Source organism: Salmo salar, chromosome 15 (assembly GCF_965601325.2).
Source record: "Salmo salar chromosome 15, fSalSal1, whole genome shotgun sequence".
Lineage (NCBI taxonomy): Eukaryota > Metazoa > Chordata > Actinopteri > Salmoniformes > Salmonidae > Salmo > Salmo salar.
This window is the reverse complement of record NC_138305.1, coordinates 90,640,850-90,659,118: the sequence shown is the minus strand read 5'-3', so window position 1 is coordinate 90,659,118 and position 18,269 is coordinate 90,640,850. Positions and strand designations below refer to the sequence as shown.

General features: G+C 42.6%; 1 protein-coding gene across 12 annotated transcripts in view; it reads left to right on the top strand.

Annotated features, from left to right (window-relative positions):
• Positions 1-14,426, top strand: part of LOC106572387 (rap1 GTPase-activating protein 1) — an 89,028-nt gene extending 74,602 nt beyond the window's left edge. For 6 of the 12 annotated variants that reach the window (XM_014146483.3, XM_014146479.3, XM_014146482.3 and 3 more), the window contains 7 exons: positions 2,422-2,499; positions 3,670-3,779; positions 6,928-7,059; positions 11,130-11,268; positions 11,390-11,501; positions 11,799-11,878; positions 12,454-14,426. In XM_014146483.3, the coding sequence (XP_014001958.3) occupies positions 2,422-2,499; positions 3,670-3,779; positions 6,928-7,059; positions 11,130-11,268; positions 11,390-11,501; positions 11,799-11,878; positions 12,454-12,552 (750 nt within the window). In that variant the 3' untranslated portion in view covers positions 12,553-14,426. The remainder of the gene's footprint in view (positions 1-2,421; positions 2,500-3,669; positions 3,780-6,927; positions 7,060-11,129; positions 11,269-11,389; positions 11,502-11,798; positions 11,879-12,453) is intronic. The other 6 variants (XM_045696214.2, XM_014146480.3, XM_014146481.3 and 3 more) reach the window with 6 other exon arrangements.
• The last annotated feature ends 3,843 nt before the right edge of the window (positions 14,427-18,269 follow it).

Here is an 18,269-nt window from a genome sequence, read left to right as displayed (position 1 = left end):
TGCTTACAGCCCAACACCGTGCAGGACGTTTGGCATTTGCCAGAGAACACCAAGATTGGCAAATTCGCCACTGGCGCCCTGTGCTCTTCACAGATGAAAGCAGGTTCACAGTGAGCACGTGACAGACGTGACAGAGTCTGGAGATGCCGTGGAGAACGTTCTGCTGCCTGCAACATCCTCCAGCATGACTGGTTTGGCGGTGGGTCAGTCATGGTGTGGGGTGGCATTTCTTTGGGGGGCCGCACAGCCCTCCATGTGCTCGCCAGAGGTAGCCTGACTGCCATTAGGTACCGAGATGAGATCCTCAGACCCCTTGTGAGACCATATGCTGGTGCGGTTGGCCCTGGGTTCCTCCTAATGCAAGACAATGCTAGACCTCATGTGGCTGGAGTGTGTCAGCAGTTCCTGCAAGAGGAAGGCATTGATGCTATGGACTGGCCGCCCGTTCCCCAGACCTGAATCCAATTGAGCACATCTGGGACATCATGTCTCGCTCCATCCACCAACGCCACGTTGCACCACAGACTGTCCAGGAGTTGGCGGATGCTTTAGTCCAGGTCTGGGAGGAGATCCCTCAGGAGACCATCCGCCACCTCATCAGGAGCATGCCCAGGCGTTGTAGGGAGGTCATACAGGCACGTGGAGGCCACACACACTACTGAGCCTCATTTTGACTTGTTTTAAGGACATTACATCAAAGTTGGATCAGCCTGTAGTGTGGTTTTCCACTTTAAATTTGAGTGTGACTCCAAATCCAGACCTCCATGGGTTGATAAATTGGATTTCTATTGATTATTTTTGTGAGATTTTGTTGTCAGCACATTCAACTATGTAAAGAAAAAAGTATTTAATAAGATTATTTCTTTCATTCAGATCTAGGATGTGTTGTTTAAGTGTTCCCTTTATTTTTTTGAGCAGTATATTTCAGTCACAGTCGATTAGCTAGTTTCCATGAGCTATGCTGCGCTAGCTAGCGAACATGCTAAAGTTAGTTAGCTAGCTAAACATTTGGCCATGGGATTATGGAGAGTGAATTTAATTGTTTCTTCGTCATGTTGCTAGGTAGTTATCTAGCTGTGGCCATCTGGCTAGCATCAACAAGGGCTTTCTATAAAAATAGAAACATTAGCGCAGATAGCTTGGAATCTAGACCATAAGTAACACACACAGATATGCATTGCCAAAAAATGCTACTACCACCTTCTGGTTTGGCTGTGTAAAAGAGATTGACTGCCAACACTGTTCAGAGGTGCTAAGTACTGTCGGCAGGCAAACATTTGACAATCCTACCGGTGTGTCTGAGCTTTAGCACAATAGTCTTGCACATGATTAGACTTGGACACTCACACAGCCAGAATTACTAGATTGTCATTACCCTTGCAATTATATTAATAGTGGATGAGCTGAGTCATCTCTTTGGATCAAAGGTGTTTTTAACATTAAATGCAATTGAATATTGTTTTCATTATAAATATTCCATGCATTGCATCAGAATGGCTCCCTGCACTGTGTACATGCCAGCTCCTGCTCATGCTTTATGTTTGCTTTGTGATGTTTATATCAAGAACAAACTTGCTAGTTATAAGAGTTCAAGGGGAGTGCGTAGTGCGTACATGGCGAGAATTCTTTAGGCATTTGTCAGACAGATGGAATGATATGTCTGACACCCCAGTGGCAGAAGAGTTGCCCTTCTAAGTGATAAAAGTGTGGCTCATGACTGTTTGAATGTTTCCTGTATGTTTGGGATGTATTATACCACTAAGATTTTTGATTAAACTTATGATATACATTTATATCAAATCTGAGAGGAACCTAATTTGGGAAGTCACAAGATCTTTCTCTATTAAGTCATCCCCTTTGTCTAAGATGCCACATACATAGAAAAGACTCAAAGAAAACATATTGATGAAGCATGAAACAAATAACAAGTGCTTTGAACAATACTTGTAACCAACCTGTATGTGACTCTAGTGGAGGCTTTCTTCTTGTTCATGACCATGTCTGCTGTGCTCTCCAACGCTGTAACATATGTATGTGTACTTGTTTTCTACTCTTCCTCTTTCTTCTCCATGACTCCATCATCCTCTTCATTACAGGCCCAATTCTGTGGGCCATTTTTTCTCTCTGCTATAGTGTCTCTCCCCATTTCACTGCCTGTGTCACACCCGTGGTGCCCAAAGTCTCACTCTCTGTCTTTATTTTAAAACTGTGCTTTTATTTGTAGCCTCCAGATATAACACATGCTTTAATGTATTTTGTTTTATTAACAAACAATAACTTGCTGCATGTAATCAATCTCATAGTGTTTTTTTTCTCTCTCTCTCTCTCCCTCTTTCTTTCTCTTGCTCTCTCTCTCTCTCGCTCGCTCTCTCTTTCTTTCTCTCTCTCTCTCTCTCTTCTTTCTCTCTCTGTATGACTCAGTCATTGCTTGTCCCAGGGAAAAGTCCCAGTAAACATGGACGTCGAGGCAGTGCCATAGGAATAGGAACAGTAGAAGAGGTTCATATCTAATTCTAACTACTCCCTCCTTACTACTCTTCTTCTCTGTGTCTTATTTCTCAGCAAGACTACACTGCATCCTTACAAACACTTTTCCTGTGGTTGATCAGTGAACCACAACTTTAGGATTCCAGGGCAACCACTCCAGAAATGCAAAAGGACGACTCGTATTATGAAATATGTGCATTTCTTAGCAGGAGATTGCATCTATATAGTATGATACACCTATTTTAAAGCTATGGTATTACTGAGGCTTGTGAAATGACTTGCCTCTCTCAACTGTTTGAACGACATAACACACTGTACACTAGCCTTTGATCCATATGACATCAGATATACTGTAGGTACAACGCTAGCACAAATAATGTTTTGTATAAGTGCATAGAGACAAGTGGTCCGTTTAATGGCCTTAGCCGTCACTTAACTGTTTTTTTTTTGTTGCATATTTCCTTGTTTTGTTATTATATTTTATTGTGTGTTCACCCTCTGTAGTCTCCACAAGCATATCTCTCAACATGCAAATCTTGTTTTGCTAATTGTTTAAAACTATGAATATTAATGGTTTGGAGAACATAGGTTCTTCTCAAGCTCTTTGAAGCCCACATTAGATACAAGCTATTTTTCAAGTCCTTATTTTGAGAGCTTACAAAGGGAGATTGAGTGAACAGTGTTCAGTCAGAAAGCACAATTTAGTGGTAAGCCCTGGAGCGCTACAACTGATCTTTCATCTACAGCGCTGCTCTCGCTAGCCAATCTGAGTGGCACTAGGGCTTGTTGCTAAGCCTCTAAGTGCATATTCTAATGTTTTCTTATCTCTGTTAGCCACAACTCCAAGGCATAAGAATGGTTACTCTGTACGTAGCCTGATAATAATGAGTCATTCTTATGCAAGATAGAACATCTTGTACTTTCCGCAGAGATGGTTAAATTGTCTCACGATTTATAGTGAATAATGATACAATACCTGGAAAGTCATGACATTTGGAAAATACAAGTGATGACATACTGTGTAATAACACCTAACGTACTAGAAAAGAATGAACAGAGCATAACAATGCAATCACCACAGCATTAAAGACAGATACCATGTTCTTGGCTATTGATAGGCTGTTATTGTGAAAGAGATGATGTCATGGATGCTCACTGGTTGTTTTCTTCTTGTCCTGTCAGTCTTTGATCATCCCTGGGAAGAGTCCAACCAGGAAAAAGTCTGGTCCCTTTAGCTCCAGACGCAGCAGTGCCATCGGTATTGAGAATATCCAGGAAGTCCACCAGAAAATGTAAGTGTGACCTAGTCACATAACAGGGACGGGTCAATGTTCATAGACATGAATATTGATGTTGATAGATGTTTGTATATGATCTTGATACAGTGGGTATCATAAGTATTCACATTTTGTTTCACATTTTGTTGCGTTAAGATGTGGGATTTAAATGAATTTAATTGTGATTTTTTTGGAATGGTCTATAATGTCAAAGTGGAAGAAAAACGCTATCATAATGTTTTTACATAATGTTTTTAATTTATGAAAAATAAAACACTAATATACCTTGATTAGATAAGTATTTACCTCCCTGAGTCAATACATGTTAGAAAAAAGTCTCTAAGAGCTTTGCACACCTGGATTGTGCAATATTTGCCCATTATTCTTTCAAATATTCTTCAAGCTCTGTCAGGTGTTGGGGATCATGGCTAGACAGCAATTTTCATATATTGCCATAGATTTTCAAGCAGATTTAAGTCAACTACAACTTGGCCACAGAAACATTCACTGTCTTCTTGGTAAGCAACTCCAGTGTAGATGTAGCCTCGTGCAGTAGGCCATTGTCCTGATTAAAGGTAAATTCCTCTACCCAGTGGTGTAAATCAGACTGAAGGACGTTTTGCTCTAGGATTTTGCCTGTGCTTAGCTCCATATTGTTTTTTTTTATTCTGAAAAACTCTGCAGTTGTTGCTGATGACAAGCATACCCATACCATGATGCAGCCACCACCATGCTTGAAAATAAGGAGGCAGTTACTCAGAGATGTGTTGTGTTGGATTTGCCCCAAACATTTAGGCCAAAAAAAGTATTCCTTTGTCATGTTTTTTTGCAGTATTACTTTTGTGCCTGTTTATTCTGTATATTTATTATTCTTTTATCTACAATGTTGTTAATCCATCCTGTTTTCTCCTGTCACAGCCATTGAACTGTTTTAAAATCACCAATGGCCTCATGGTGACACCCCTGAGCAGTTTCCTTCCTGTCCTGCAGCTCAGTTCAGAAGGACAATTGTATCTTTGTTGTGTCTGGGTGGTTTAATACTTCATCCACAGCATAATTATTATCTTGACCATGCTAAAAGAGATATTCAATGTCTAATTTGTTATTGTTATCCATCTACCAATCACTGCCCTTCTTTGAGTCTTTTGAAAAGCTCCATGGTCTTTGTAGTTGAGTCTGTGCTTCAAATGCAGTACTTGATTGAGGGACCTTACAGATGTTGTATGTATGGGGGACAGAGGAAGGGGTAGTCATAAAAAAAAAAATCATGTTTAGCCCTACTATTTCATACATTTCAGTCCATGTAACTTATGTTGAGCCAAATTTTACTCCTGATCTACATTTTAGTGATTACATTTTTATTATTAATTTGTTAAAATATGTATAATTTATTTTCCATTTGACATTATGGAGTATCTTTTGTAGATCTAAATTAAATCTATTTCAATCCCACTTTGTCACGCAACAAAATGTGAAAAACTCCAAGGGGGGTTAATACTTATGATACCCATTATATGTTCGTTATAATATCCTGTGTTTCTGTCTGATGTCCTGATCCTTTCCCTGTCCCTGTATCTATCGCCCTGTCCCGTGTATCTATCACCCTGTCCCTGTATCTATCACCCTGTCCCTGTATCTATCACCCTGTCCCTGTATCTATCACCCTGTCCCTGTATCTATCGCCCTGTCCCTGTATCTATCACCCTGTCCCTGTATCTATCGCCCTGTCCCTGTATCTATCGCCCTGTCCCTGTATCTATCGCCCTGTCTTTGTCCCTGTATCTATCGCCCTGTCCCTGTATCTATCGCCCTGTCCCTGTATCTATCGCCCTGTCCCTGTATCTATCGCCCTGTCCCTGTATCTATCGCCCTGTCCCTGTATCTATCGCCCTGTCCCTGTATCTATCGCCCTGTCCCTGTATCTATCGCCCTGTCCCTGTATCTATCGCCCTGTCCCTGTATCTATCACCCTGTCCCTGTATCTATCGCCCTGTCCCTGTATCTATCGCCCTGTCCCTGTATCTATCGCCCTGTCCCTGTATCTATCGCCCTGTCCCTGTATCTATCGCCCTGTCCCTGTATCTATCGCCCTGTCCCTGTATCTATCGCCCTGTCCCTGTATCTATCGCCCTGTCCCTGTATCTATCGCCCTGTCCCTGTATCTATCGCCCTGTCCCTGTATCTATCGCCCTGTCCCTGTATCTATCGCCCTGTTCCTGTATCTATCGCCCTGTCCCTGTATCTATCGCCCTGTCCCTGTATCTATCGCCCTGTCCCTGTATCTATCGCCCTGTCCCTGTATCTATCGCCCTGTCCCTGTATCTATCGCCCTGTCCCTGTATCTATCGCCCTATCCCTGTATCTATCGCCCTGTCCCTGTATCTATCGCCCTGTCCCTGTATCTATCGCCCTGTCCCTGTATCTATCGCCCTGTCCCTGTATCTATCGCCCTATCCCTGTATCTATCGCCCTATCCCTGTATCTATCGCCCTGTCCCTGTATCTATCGCCCTGTCCCTGTATCTATCGCCCTGTCCCTGTATCTATTGCCCTGTCCCTGTATCTATCGCCCTGTCCCTGTATCTATCGCCCTGTCTTTGTCCCTGTATCTATCGCCCTGTCCCTGTATCTATCGCCCTATCCCTGTATCTATCGCCCTATCCCTGTATCTATCGCCCTGTCCCTGTATCCATCTATCGCCCTGTCCGTGTATCCATCTATCGCCCTGTCCCTGTATCTATCGCCCTGTCCCTGTATCTATCGCCCTGTCCCTGTATCTATTGCCCTGTCCCTGTATCCATCTCTCGCCCTGTCCCTGTATCCATCTCTCGCCCTGTCCCTGTATCCATCTCTCGCCCTGCCCCTGTATCCATCTCTCGCCCTGTCCCTGTATCCATCTCTCGCCCTGTCCCTGTATCCATCTCTCGCTCTGTCCCTGTATCCATCTCTCGCCCTGTCCCTGTATCCATCACTCGCCCTGTCCCTGTATCCATCTCTCGCCCTGTCCCTGTATCCATCTCTCGCCCTGTCCCTGTATCCATCTCTCGCCCTGTCCCTGTATCCATCTCTCGCCCTGTCCCTGTATCCATCTCTCGCCCTGTCCCTGTATCCATCTCTCGCCCTGTCCCTGTATCCATCTCTCGCCCTGTCCACTCCCCACTCAGCAGCGTCCACAGCGGTAGGGAGTGTTTACCTGGCACACAGAAGACCCCTGACAGTGACCATGCCTCTCAGGACCCCAAGTCTGAGAACTCCTCCAATCAAAGCTCACCAGAAGTGCTCATTACAAAGAACATGTGAGTATATTACATTTTAACACAGATATACAGTGCATTCGGAAAGTATTCAGACCTACATTTTGTTACGTTACAGACTTATTCTAAAATGGAAAAAATAAAATCCTCATCAATCTACACACAATACAATCTACACACAATGACAAAGCGAAAACAGGTTTTTAGACATTTTTGAAAAATGTATTCAAAATAAAAAACAGAAATACCTTATACCTTATTTAAATAAGTATTCAGACCCCTTGCTACTTGCATCACCGGTCCTGGCTCGATGCTGGCTCTAACATGACCCCTGTGAGGAGCTTTCACCAAGCGCACCGGACTGTAGCTGCGCACTGGCGATACCGTGTGTATCTCCGCATAACATGGTGCTTGCTTGATCCGTCGCTCCCCATAATAAGCAGGGCTAACCTTTGGCCCAGCCAAACTACCCGTGTGACCCCCCCCCCCCCCATTTTTTTTGGGGGGGGGCTGCCTATCAGGCTTCCTTGCCAGCCGTGTCCCCTCATACCTTCGTCGTTGGTCCTTTTCTACTACTGCCTCCGCTCTTCTGAGGGCCTCCACCTGCTCCCATGGGAGGCGATCCCTTCCGGCCAGGATCTCTTCCCACGTGTAGGATCCCTTGCCGTCCAGGATGTCCTCCCATGTCCAGTCCTCTTTACCATGCTGCTCCTTCCTCCGCTGCTTGGTCCTTCGTTGGTGGGTGGTTCTGTAACGTTCGTCGTATGGACTGGACCAAACTGCAGCGGGTATATTGAACATCTTCTTTTATTGAAGGAAAACAAAAACACTTACACAAAACAAACGACGAAAACAGTCCCGTAAGGTGCACAGACTAAACAGGAATCAACCACCTACAAACACAAGAGAAAATTAACCCACTTAAATATGGCCTCCAATTAGAGGCAACGACAACCAGCTGCCTCTAATTGGAGGTCGTTCCAAAACCCCAACATAGAAATAGAAAAACCAGATAAACACATAGAAATAGAAAATATAGAACATACACCAAAAACCCCGAAACACACAAAACAAACACCCCCTGCCACGCCCTGACCAAACTACAATAACAAACAACCCCTTTTACTGGTCAGGACGTGACAGTACCAGTACAGAGTCAATGTGCGGGTCACCGGTTAGTCAAGGTAATTGAGGTAATGTGTACATGTAGGTAGAGGTATTAAAGTGACTATGCATAGATGATAACAACAGAGAGTAGCAGCGGTTTAAAAAGGGGGGGGACAATGCAAATAGTCTGAGTAGCCATTTGATTAGATGTTCAGGAGTCTTATGGCTTGGGGGTAGAAGCTGTTTAGAAGCCTCTTGGACCTAGACTTGGTTCTCCGATACCGCTTGCCATGCGGTAGCAGAGAGAACAGTCTATGACTAGGGTGGCTGGAGTCTGATAATTTTTAGGGCCTTCCTCTGACACTGCCTGTTATAGAGGTCCTGGATGACAGGAAGCTTTGCCCCAGTGATTTACTGGGCTGTACGAACTACCCTCTGTAGTGCCTTGCGATCGGAGGCAGAGCAGTTGCCATACCAGGCAGTGATGCAACCAGTCACGATGCTCTCGATGGTGCAGCTGTAGAACCTTTTGAGGATCTTAGGACCCATGCCAAATCTTTTCAGTCTCCTGAAGGGGAATAGGTTTTGTCGTGCCCTCTTCACAACTGTCTTGGTGTGCTTGGACCATGTTAGTTTGTTGGTGATGTGGACACCAAGGGACTTGAAGCTCTCAAACTGCTCCACTACAGCCCCGTCAATGAGAACGGTACTTTTTTTCTTGTAGTCCACAATCATCTCTTTTGTATTGATCACATTGAGGGAGAGGTTGTTGTCCTTGCACCACACGGCCAGGTCTCTGGCCTCCTACCTATAGACTGTCTTGTCATTGTTGGTGATCAGGCCTACCACTGTTGTGTCATCGGAAAACTTAATGATGGTGTTGGAGTAGTGCCTGGTCGTGCAGTCATGAGTGAACAGGGAGTACAGGAGGGGACTGAGCACGCACCCCTGAGTGGCCCTTGTGTTGAGGATCGGCGTGGCAGATGTGTTGTTACCTACCCTTACCACCTGGGGGCGGCCCGTCAGGAAGTCCAGGATCCAGTTGCAGAGGGAGGTGTTTAGTCCCAGGGTCCTTAGCTTATTGATGAGCTTTGAGGGCACTATGGTGTTGAATGCTGAGCTGTAGTCAATGAATAGCATTCTCACAAAGATGTTCCTTTTGTCCAGGTGGGAAAGGGCAGTGTGGAGTGCAATAGAGATTGCATCATCTGTGGATCTGTTAAGGCGATATGCAAATTGGATTGGGTTTCTGGGATAATGGTGTTAATGTGAGCCATGACCAGCCTTTCAAAGCACTCCATGGCTACAGACGTGAGTGCTACGGGTCGTTAGTCATTTAGGCAGGTTACCTTAGTGTTCTTGGGCACAGGGACTATGCTGGTCTGCTTAGAACATGTTGGTATTACAGACTCGAACAGGGAGAGGTTGAAAATGTCAGTGAAGACACCTGCCAGTTGGTCAGAGCATGCTCGCGGTACATGTCCTGGTAATCCGTCTGGCCCTGCGGCCTTGTGAATGTTTACCTGTTTAAAGGTCTTACTCACATCGGCTGCGGAGAGCGTGAACACACATTCTTCCAGAACAGCTGGTGCTCTCAAGCATGTTTTAGTGTTATTTGCCTCGAAGCGAGCATAGAAGTAGTTTAGCTCATCTGGTAGGCTCGTGTCACTGGGCAGCTCTCAGCTGTGCTTCCCTTTGTAGTCTGTAATGGTTTGCAAGCCCTGCCACATCCAACGAGTGTCAGAGCCAGTGTAGTATGATTCGATCTTAGTCCTGTATTGACGCTTTGTCTGTTTGATGGTTCGTCAGAGGGCATAGGGGGATTTCTTATAAGCTTCTGGGTTAGAGTCCCGCTCTTTGAAATCAGAAGCTTTAGCCTTTAGCTCAGTGCGGATGTTGTCTGTAATGCATGGCTTCTGGTTGGGGTATGTACGTATGGTCACTGTGGGGATGACATCATCGATACACTTATTGATGAAGCCAATGACTGATGTGGTGTACTCCTCAATGCCATCGGAGGAATCCCGGAACATATTCCAGTGCTAGCAAAACAGTCCTGTAGCTTAGCATCTGCTTCATCTGACCACTTTTTTATTGATCGAGTCACTGGTACTTCCTGCTTTAATTTTTGCTTGTAAGCAGGAATCATGAGGATAGAATTATGGTCAGATTTGCCAAATGGAGGGTGAGGGAGGGCTTTGTATGTGTCTCTGTGTGTGGAGTAAAGGTGGTCCAGAGTTTCTTCCCTCTGTTTGCACATTTAACATGCTGATGGTAAGACCGATTTAAGTTTCTCTGCATTAAAGTCCCCAGCCACTAGGAGCGCCGCCTCTGGGTGAGCATTTTCCTGTTTATTTATGGCGGAATACAGCTCATTGAGTGCGGTCTTAGTGCCAGCCTCAGTCTGTGGTGGTATATAGACAGCTACGAAAAATACAGATGAAAACTCTCTAGGTAGATAATGTTGTCTACAGCTTATCATGAGATACTCTACCTCAGGCGAGCAAAACCTCGAGACTTCCTTAGATATCGTGCACCAGTTGTTATTTACAAAAATACATAGTCCGCCGCCCCTTGTCTTACCAAACGCTGCTGTTCTATCCTGCCGATACAGCGTATAACCAGCCAGCTGTATGTTGATAATGTTGATAATGAACGGAGCAATGTACAGACCATGAGATCCTTGATGAAAACCTACACCAGAGCGCTGTGGAATTTCTGGGGGGAAAAAGTCAAGGGGTCTGAATACTTTCCAAATGCACTGTATAGGCCAATATGATCATTCACATTAAAATGTCAGCATCATATCAACATGAGTAGTGCACTATCAAGTTCAACATCACTAGGACAATGTGATTTAGGTACCCCCCCCCCCAAGTATCCTACAATATGTACGTCTTCTACTCCAGACAGTGTATGTGTGACAGTGTCTGGTTCTATTGGTGGACTATTAATCCAGGCATGGTCCTGTCACATTGTGGATGGCTGACTGACTCAGAATGTAGTTTTGCTCTTTGTAACAACAGGGCTCAGTCTATCCCTGAGGGTCACGACCTTTCCCGCTCCTCCTCCAATGACAGCAGCTTCGCCAGTGTGGTGGAGGAGAACGAGACAGAGGCCACGGAGGACTATGACACTGGCATGGTGAGTGTGTCTGTGTGCTTGTGTGAGTGCTTGCGTGTGTGTGTGTGTAGGTGCATGCTTGCGTTGTGTGTGTGCGTGTTTTGCCCATGCTTCTAACCTTTTGCCCATGTGTGTTCCCCAGGAGAGCCTGTCATCAGCGGGGACGCCACACAAGCAGGACTCGTTAACCTACAGCACATGGCTAGAGGACAGTATGAGCAGCACAAGCACCACCAGCCGTGGCAGCTCTCCAGGTGAGAAGAGGGGCTAGGAGGCTAGGAGGCTAGGGGGAGAATGTAGACGTACACAAAAGAGGGCATAAGGTACATATGAGTCTAGAAGTCATTTACTGTTGCTTGCCAGGTTATTGTAAAAGGAGGTTGGTTAAATAAAGGTCATACCAAAATAAATACAACATTTGGCAGTTTCATGATGTAGATATGTCTGATTTATAGGCGTATTGAGTCAGAGAAGGCCGTATACTGTACAGTTCTTCCATTACAACCTGGTCCAGGATCATAACTGTTGAGGTCATGTGTTTTATTATCCAGGTCCTGGTCAACTTGATGTGGGTAAAGGGTCAGAGATCCGCATTAAACTGGACCGGCCACAAGATAGTCAGTCCTCATCGGTGAGACATCATCCATACTGGGTCTAGGCCTCAAAGGGCTAGGGGTCTACAGCTGTTCCTCTGTCTAATACAATAGTTCAGATTGTACAGTTTGAAATTCCTTGCTCACTGTAAATAGATGTGTGCTCTCTACCTTTGCATTAATTCTTATTTTATTCTATTAAGTGAACATTGGTATTGTAACTTCAGATGTTGTACTTCTGTTACTGCTGCTGTTGTTGTATTCTCATTACTGTGGTCATGTGGTAACTGTTGTAGATGTTGTGTAACTCCTTCTCGCTCTCTATGCATCTCTGTCTGTGTACCCTTCCTGTCCAGAACTGTTAGCCTGGTTATTTCCTGGGTGTCCATCTGCAGGTTGCTTGTCTCTCTCCGAATGGGGTTCTATCATGGATGAATAATTTAGAAAGTGGTGGACTCCATTATTCAGTATATACTGTAACTACTGTACATGTATTTCCTCATGAGTGTTTTAGAACTCCTCATCCACTTATAATACTGTAGCCTCATTTGCATCTCATTGTGTCATGTCAACTTTAAGTAAGAGTCTTGTCTTGTGTCTCCTGTCCCTAAAGCATTCCCATAAGACACAATCCTTCTGGGAGATGAGACGAGCACAGGCTTTCGCCGTAACCAAGGATGACGATGAAGATGAGGAGGTGGACCCTGGATAGTCTGCTGGTCAGTGAGGCCAGACCACCCCTTCCCAGAAGCCCCGGCGGTGGTGTTGGTGGTGGCGTGTCGTACCAGGAGAGGAAGTCAAACACAGAGAGGCCAACTTTTGCACAGTGTCCTTTCATTCTGCTCACTCCCTCGCCTCTCTGTCTGTACACACATCTTCTGCCTGGTTTTGTGTAAATAGGTGTATTTGTCTCAGTGAACAAATGATACCTTTGGTTCAGTTTTGTTGACGCCTACTGTATGTAGAAACGTGGATCACATGGTAGCTACAGCAACATTGAACTCTGCCAGAGACTTTGGGAGGGGCATGCTGGTATAGTCACATGGATTGTACAGTATAGTGACAGTAGCACTGCCTGAAAAAAATCTATTCATTGAACCGATTTCATTCCAAATACCAAATATCCAACAACAAATATGTGTTGAATACAGTTGAATGTGTTAGTGATTTTACAGGTAAAGTGATTGTAATTTGTCTATTAGCCATAGCTTTAACTGTACAGCCAAAAACAGTTGCTTTGACAGTGAATATTTCTTCTCAATACACAACAGCGGGGATATTGTCATCACAATATACAATGTACTTCAAGCCTCACCTGCTCATAAAATGAAGATAGATATGTAACAAGAAAGAATGGACATAGCCTTAAACCTTTCAAACACAGTTTTTCTATACCTTCATTATTCATTTCTACCGTTATCAACATGGCCAGAAGCAGCCAGTAATTGGACAATGCGTGGTTTCAGATTACATGTATATGGGGAAGTTCTGTTTTATGTTCCACACTGTTTTTGCACACAAGATGCTCATTGCTAACTGGTACCTATTTATTATTGTGAACCACCGTACATTTGTATCATTGTAAGCTAACAGGCAATTTTAGCTTTTTTCTTTCTGTCCTCAGAAACAGCTCTCTGTTATGTTGTGTATCAAGCAGGTTACTGAGGTCAGGTATGTAGAAATGTGTTGATGACTACAAGGGTAATTCATAACGGTATTGGATAATCTACTGTATTAGTCCATCCAATCAGCTTGTCTGCCGATCTACAGTACCCTACATAACAAATCCTGCAGCTCAAGTGTTGCCATCGGTACCGTCGAAGAAAAACATGTTTGTATATATTTATTTGGTTTTATTTGGGGATGAGATGGGGCACCACTGTATGCCTATTATTATACAGTGTATAGAGTGTACATATAGTGTATATATATATATAAATAGAGTATAGTCCTATCCACCATGGAACCTCCGATGACACTCCATGCCAGATCTACTGTAGCCCAACAATGACATTTCTTTAAGTGGAAATCATGATTGTGTCATACAGTTAGTTATACATTATACATACAACCCTGTTTATTCTGTTGAGTACTGCCAAATTAACACATTTGCCATGTTTTTATTACTGGTGCCCTTAGCTTTCAAGTACAATTTGAAAATAAGTTTTAAAATAAACAAAAACTAGCCCACACTGTCTGCTCAATAAAAGGTAAAAAGCGAACTATAAAGTAACTTGTGGTTGCCTTATGTGTGAGGAATGGAAACATAGAACAAAAAAGGTTGAATGTAGACCAGGCATTGATAGAACAGATACTGTATATGTCTATCTAACTAAAATTGCCCTGATAGCTTTTATATTCAATTGCCTTTTGGATATTATTTCATTCTTATATCTATAGTTTGTGAATAATGCTACTGTACACATTCACCTCTTGCCCTAGATCCCTGTTTAGAGATGACTTAAGGAAAGATGCAATTCATCATTTGGTATTTCCTCCCAGCGTTTATCCTAGCTACAACAGGGTTCCACAAGCCATCATAACACTTGTGACAGTTAAACAATAAAACGTGTGTAGCCTACTGTATACCTCTATCGTTTTCTCTGTACTGAATGAAACCATTGAAGGAATGTCCTATAAATCAGTTATTTGGTGTGGATAACCACCACCAGTCTGTAAAAGTAGAGGCTCCTCTAGTCCTCTCCTCTTACATGCTATCACTGTGCCACATGGACCAGAGCAGCATAATAATGAATGTTCCTTCAAATCGCTACAGGGTTTTTGATTTCTGCTGTTCAGAAAGATAGGCTACACCATCATGGTTCAGAAGAGGTCGAGTAAAGATAGAAACGTAAAGGGAGGTGGAGTGTGAGCAGTAGTCACGTAGTGTGCGTAAAATAACACATGCGCAGAACGTGATCTGGATTCTTAGCTTTGAGAGAAAGTTTTCCGTAGGGGCGGGGCGTGAGCGAAAACTCTGTATTCGTAGCCACGGCCTAATTATTGAGTCAGTAACTCATCATCATCAAGGGGGCGAGAAATGGTATCAATGTGTGAAAATGACTGAGACAGATCCATTATGTCTTGCTTAGTTCAGAATGTTCTAGAGAAAATTGTATTATTTTTTTACCTCGCTACAGTACCGTTTTTTTTGTTATAAAGATTCATGGCTTTATGGGGAAGCAACGTTTTATTTAGTGAGTGAATGCATCATGCTTTCTATTGCCTGTACAGCATAGCCACACATTTACATAGGAAAACTAAACTAAATATCCCTTCCCACTGGGCACCAACTAGTTGAATCAACATTGTTTCAACGTAATTTGTAAACGTATCGTGACATGAATCTACGACATTTCAACCCCAGGATTATGTCATCATGGTAACCAATTTTCAGCATAGACAAACCTTGTATAAAATATGTTGAATTTGTACCTTTGAAACAACGTCAGTAGGCTGGGCAGCACCTCCTACTGGAGAATTGATCTATCTACAGCTACACCTTTGGTCTCTCAACCTTGGTTTTAACTAATCCCCTGCCTTGCTTTGATATTTACCACCAGCTACTACCAATGTGCTATGGTGAGAATTATTATTGAGAGCCCTCTACTTAAGATTGTTATAGATTGACTGTTGCTATTAAAGTCATATCAAAGTATGTGTTTAACAGAGCAAATCAAATGTTACCATTTTTTATGAATCATACTGTATATCATTAATACTTTTTACATCTACATAGCTTATGAGATGTCATTAAAAGCTATTGTTTCAATTCAACCCAGGATTCACCTAAAAATAGACAATACATACAGGCCTAGGGTTTCAAGCTTTGGTTGATTTCAAATTGAATCTACAAGTTAATAATTAATATGTTGGATTCACATCTAAACCAAAAATACAAGTTAATTAAAGAATAGGACTAAATCAAATAAAACTTTATTTCAAGTGCATTTAAAGTTTGATTTGATTCAGTCATATTCTTGAACTAACGTTTTTGGTTGAGATGGAGACGTGAATCCAACATATCAATTATTCGTTTGTAGACAAACTGGAATTAAAGTCAGACTAAGTCAGTGGCACAGATGGAACTATCCAAGCAGAATATGCATCTCCTTCAAATGTTGATGTTTGATTGTGTTGGCAACCAAACACAATTCAATATCACTTTTGCAATAAAGTAAATAGTTATGTTTTTGTTTTTTTTATGACATTTTGTACACTGAGTGTACAAGACATTAGGATCTTTCCTAATATTGAGTTGCGCCCCCTTTTCCCCTTTAGAACAGCCTCAGTTCGTCGGTACATGGACTCTACAAGGTGTCAAAAGCGTTCCACAGGGATGCTGGCCCATGTTGACTCCAATGCTTCCCACAGATGTATACTTTTCTTGTGTCAAACTAACTAATTATTGTCTTTCGTAGAATTTATATAACAACATTCCGACCTTGTTTAGCATTATCTAGTTCAAATATGTCATGACTATAGAGGTAGATACACCTCATTCCCTTGTTTGCGGTATGTAATAATACCATAAAATAATAATAAGAAGCAAGCAGCAGCAGTCGAAGATGATGATGAAGATGAAGTCACTTGGTCGTCACTAGTTACCACAGCCACAAAGTCATAAACCCTGCCTATTTTTACAATTTATCTATCTTAAATGTGTTTTTAAACCTGACCCTAACCTTAAATTAAGACCAAAAAGCACATTTTGGTTTTTATGATGTATAGCCAATTTTGACTTGTGTTGGTGGTAGCTAGCTAGTGGAAACCAAGTGGCTCTGGGTTGACCAGAAGTCTTTTTCTGGAGTCATATTAAAAAATGAAAATCTATGCTAATGTTAGCTACAGTTGTAGCTATTGCCAAGTAAGTAATTGGAGATCAATTAGTTTAATTGTCGATTCAATCATGTGTCGTTAGTAAACAGCATACTGGAAATACTGTTTGGGGATTATTTCATCATAATCAGAGTGTTCAGAGTAGCGTAAACTAGCTAGCTTGCAAAGCAGCTACCAGTCAAGGAAATCAGCAGGATCTCTATGGTAGCTGTCAGCTAAGCTAATGTTAGATAGCAGCTGGCTAGTTACCAGGTAACTGCCTGAAGTGTAAACTATGGGCCAGCAATACAGTTAGTTAAAGCGAAATTTCACAATTTCTCTTCTTCATATTTATATCCATATTCATCATCTCCAGCACCACCTTAGCATCAACATATGTGAAAATTGTAGTAAAAAAGATAGATAAGTGTTTTCAATGACATCATCAACCAATTAGTAGGCAATGCCTACTCATAATTGTTTAAAATCACACAATGCACACCGATGATGTCATTGGAAACACTTATTTCCTCTATCTTTTTTAGTACAAAACATAGAAATGTGCAATTTTCACATACGTTGATGTCGTGGTGGTGCTGGACATGATGAATATGAAGTTGAAAATGTGTGAAATTTCCCTTTAATATTGCAGGTTTTACATCTGCCATGACTGTTGTTATCTAACATTTTTCCTTAGGGTACTGCATACACTGGAGCAACATACTCACTCATTCATTCCTGATGACTTCACTTCAATAGTCATAGATATGTTTATCTCAAGGGTGGCCCCTCACCTAAGTCTGCTTTGCAGAGGAACTGGTAAGTGAGTTAAGACATGTCAGATCTATAGCTAACCTAAAGTGTGAAGAAGCCCTCTCCTGGAGGAGGGTGAAGGCTCAGTAACTAAGTAGCTCAGAATCTCCGCTGTAAGAACATGCTGGAGATCTGGTGGCGGAAGATGAACAGGCACAAGTACAAGAAGCTGCTGAAACGCACCAAGTTCCTGAGGAGGAGAGTGTTGGACGGCAGGAGGGAAAAGAATCAGGTCAGTGTTTTGGCTGGAGATGGGAGGAAGAATATTGTGCTCTTAGTTGTTATTGTTATGAGTATGAACTCTTAAATGCACAGTTCTCTAAGTTTACCTCAGTAATAATGTTCCCAACGCATTCAACAGATTATGAACAGACCTGTTTACTGTATTATTATAGCCATTATGAGATCTCTAACAGTGACTGTGTCCTTGTATCCAGAAACGCTTTGAGAAGGATCTTCAGAGGATCTGGATGCGAGCTGGACTGAAGAAATCCCAAGAGGAATGGAATACACTGAGGATCTTCAACAAACAATCTAAAGTCTCAGACAGATTGAAGAGTACAGACTGAATGTTTCTGGCACACTGTTGACTGACAGGAATCACATGCTTCTCATCAGCCTGCTCTCCTCTCTGCTACATGAAATAAGATGTTAGTGATGTGGACATTTTCCAGTTGTGTTCTGCCCTCTCCTGTTAAGTGTGATGGTTGTTGCAAGTAGGTGAAAAAAAAACAATTAAAAATGTGTTTCACATCCTGATTATTGTCTCTACTTATCTTATTTAATATATCATACCAG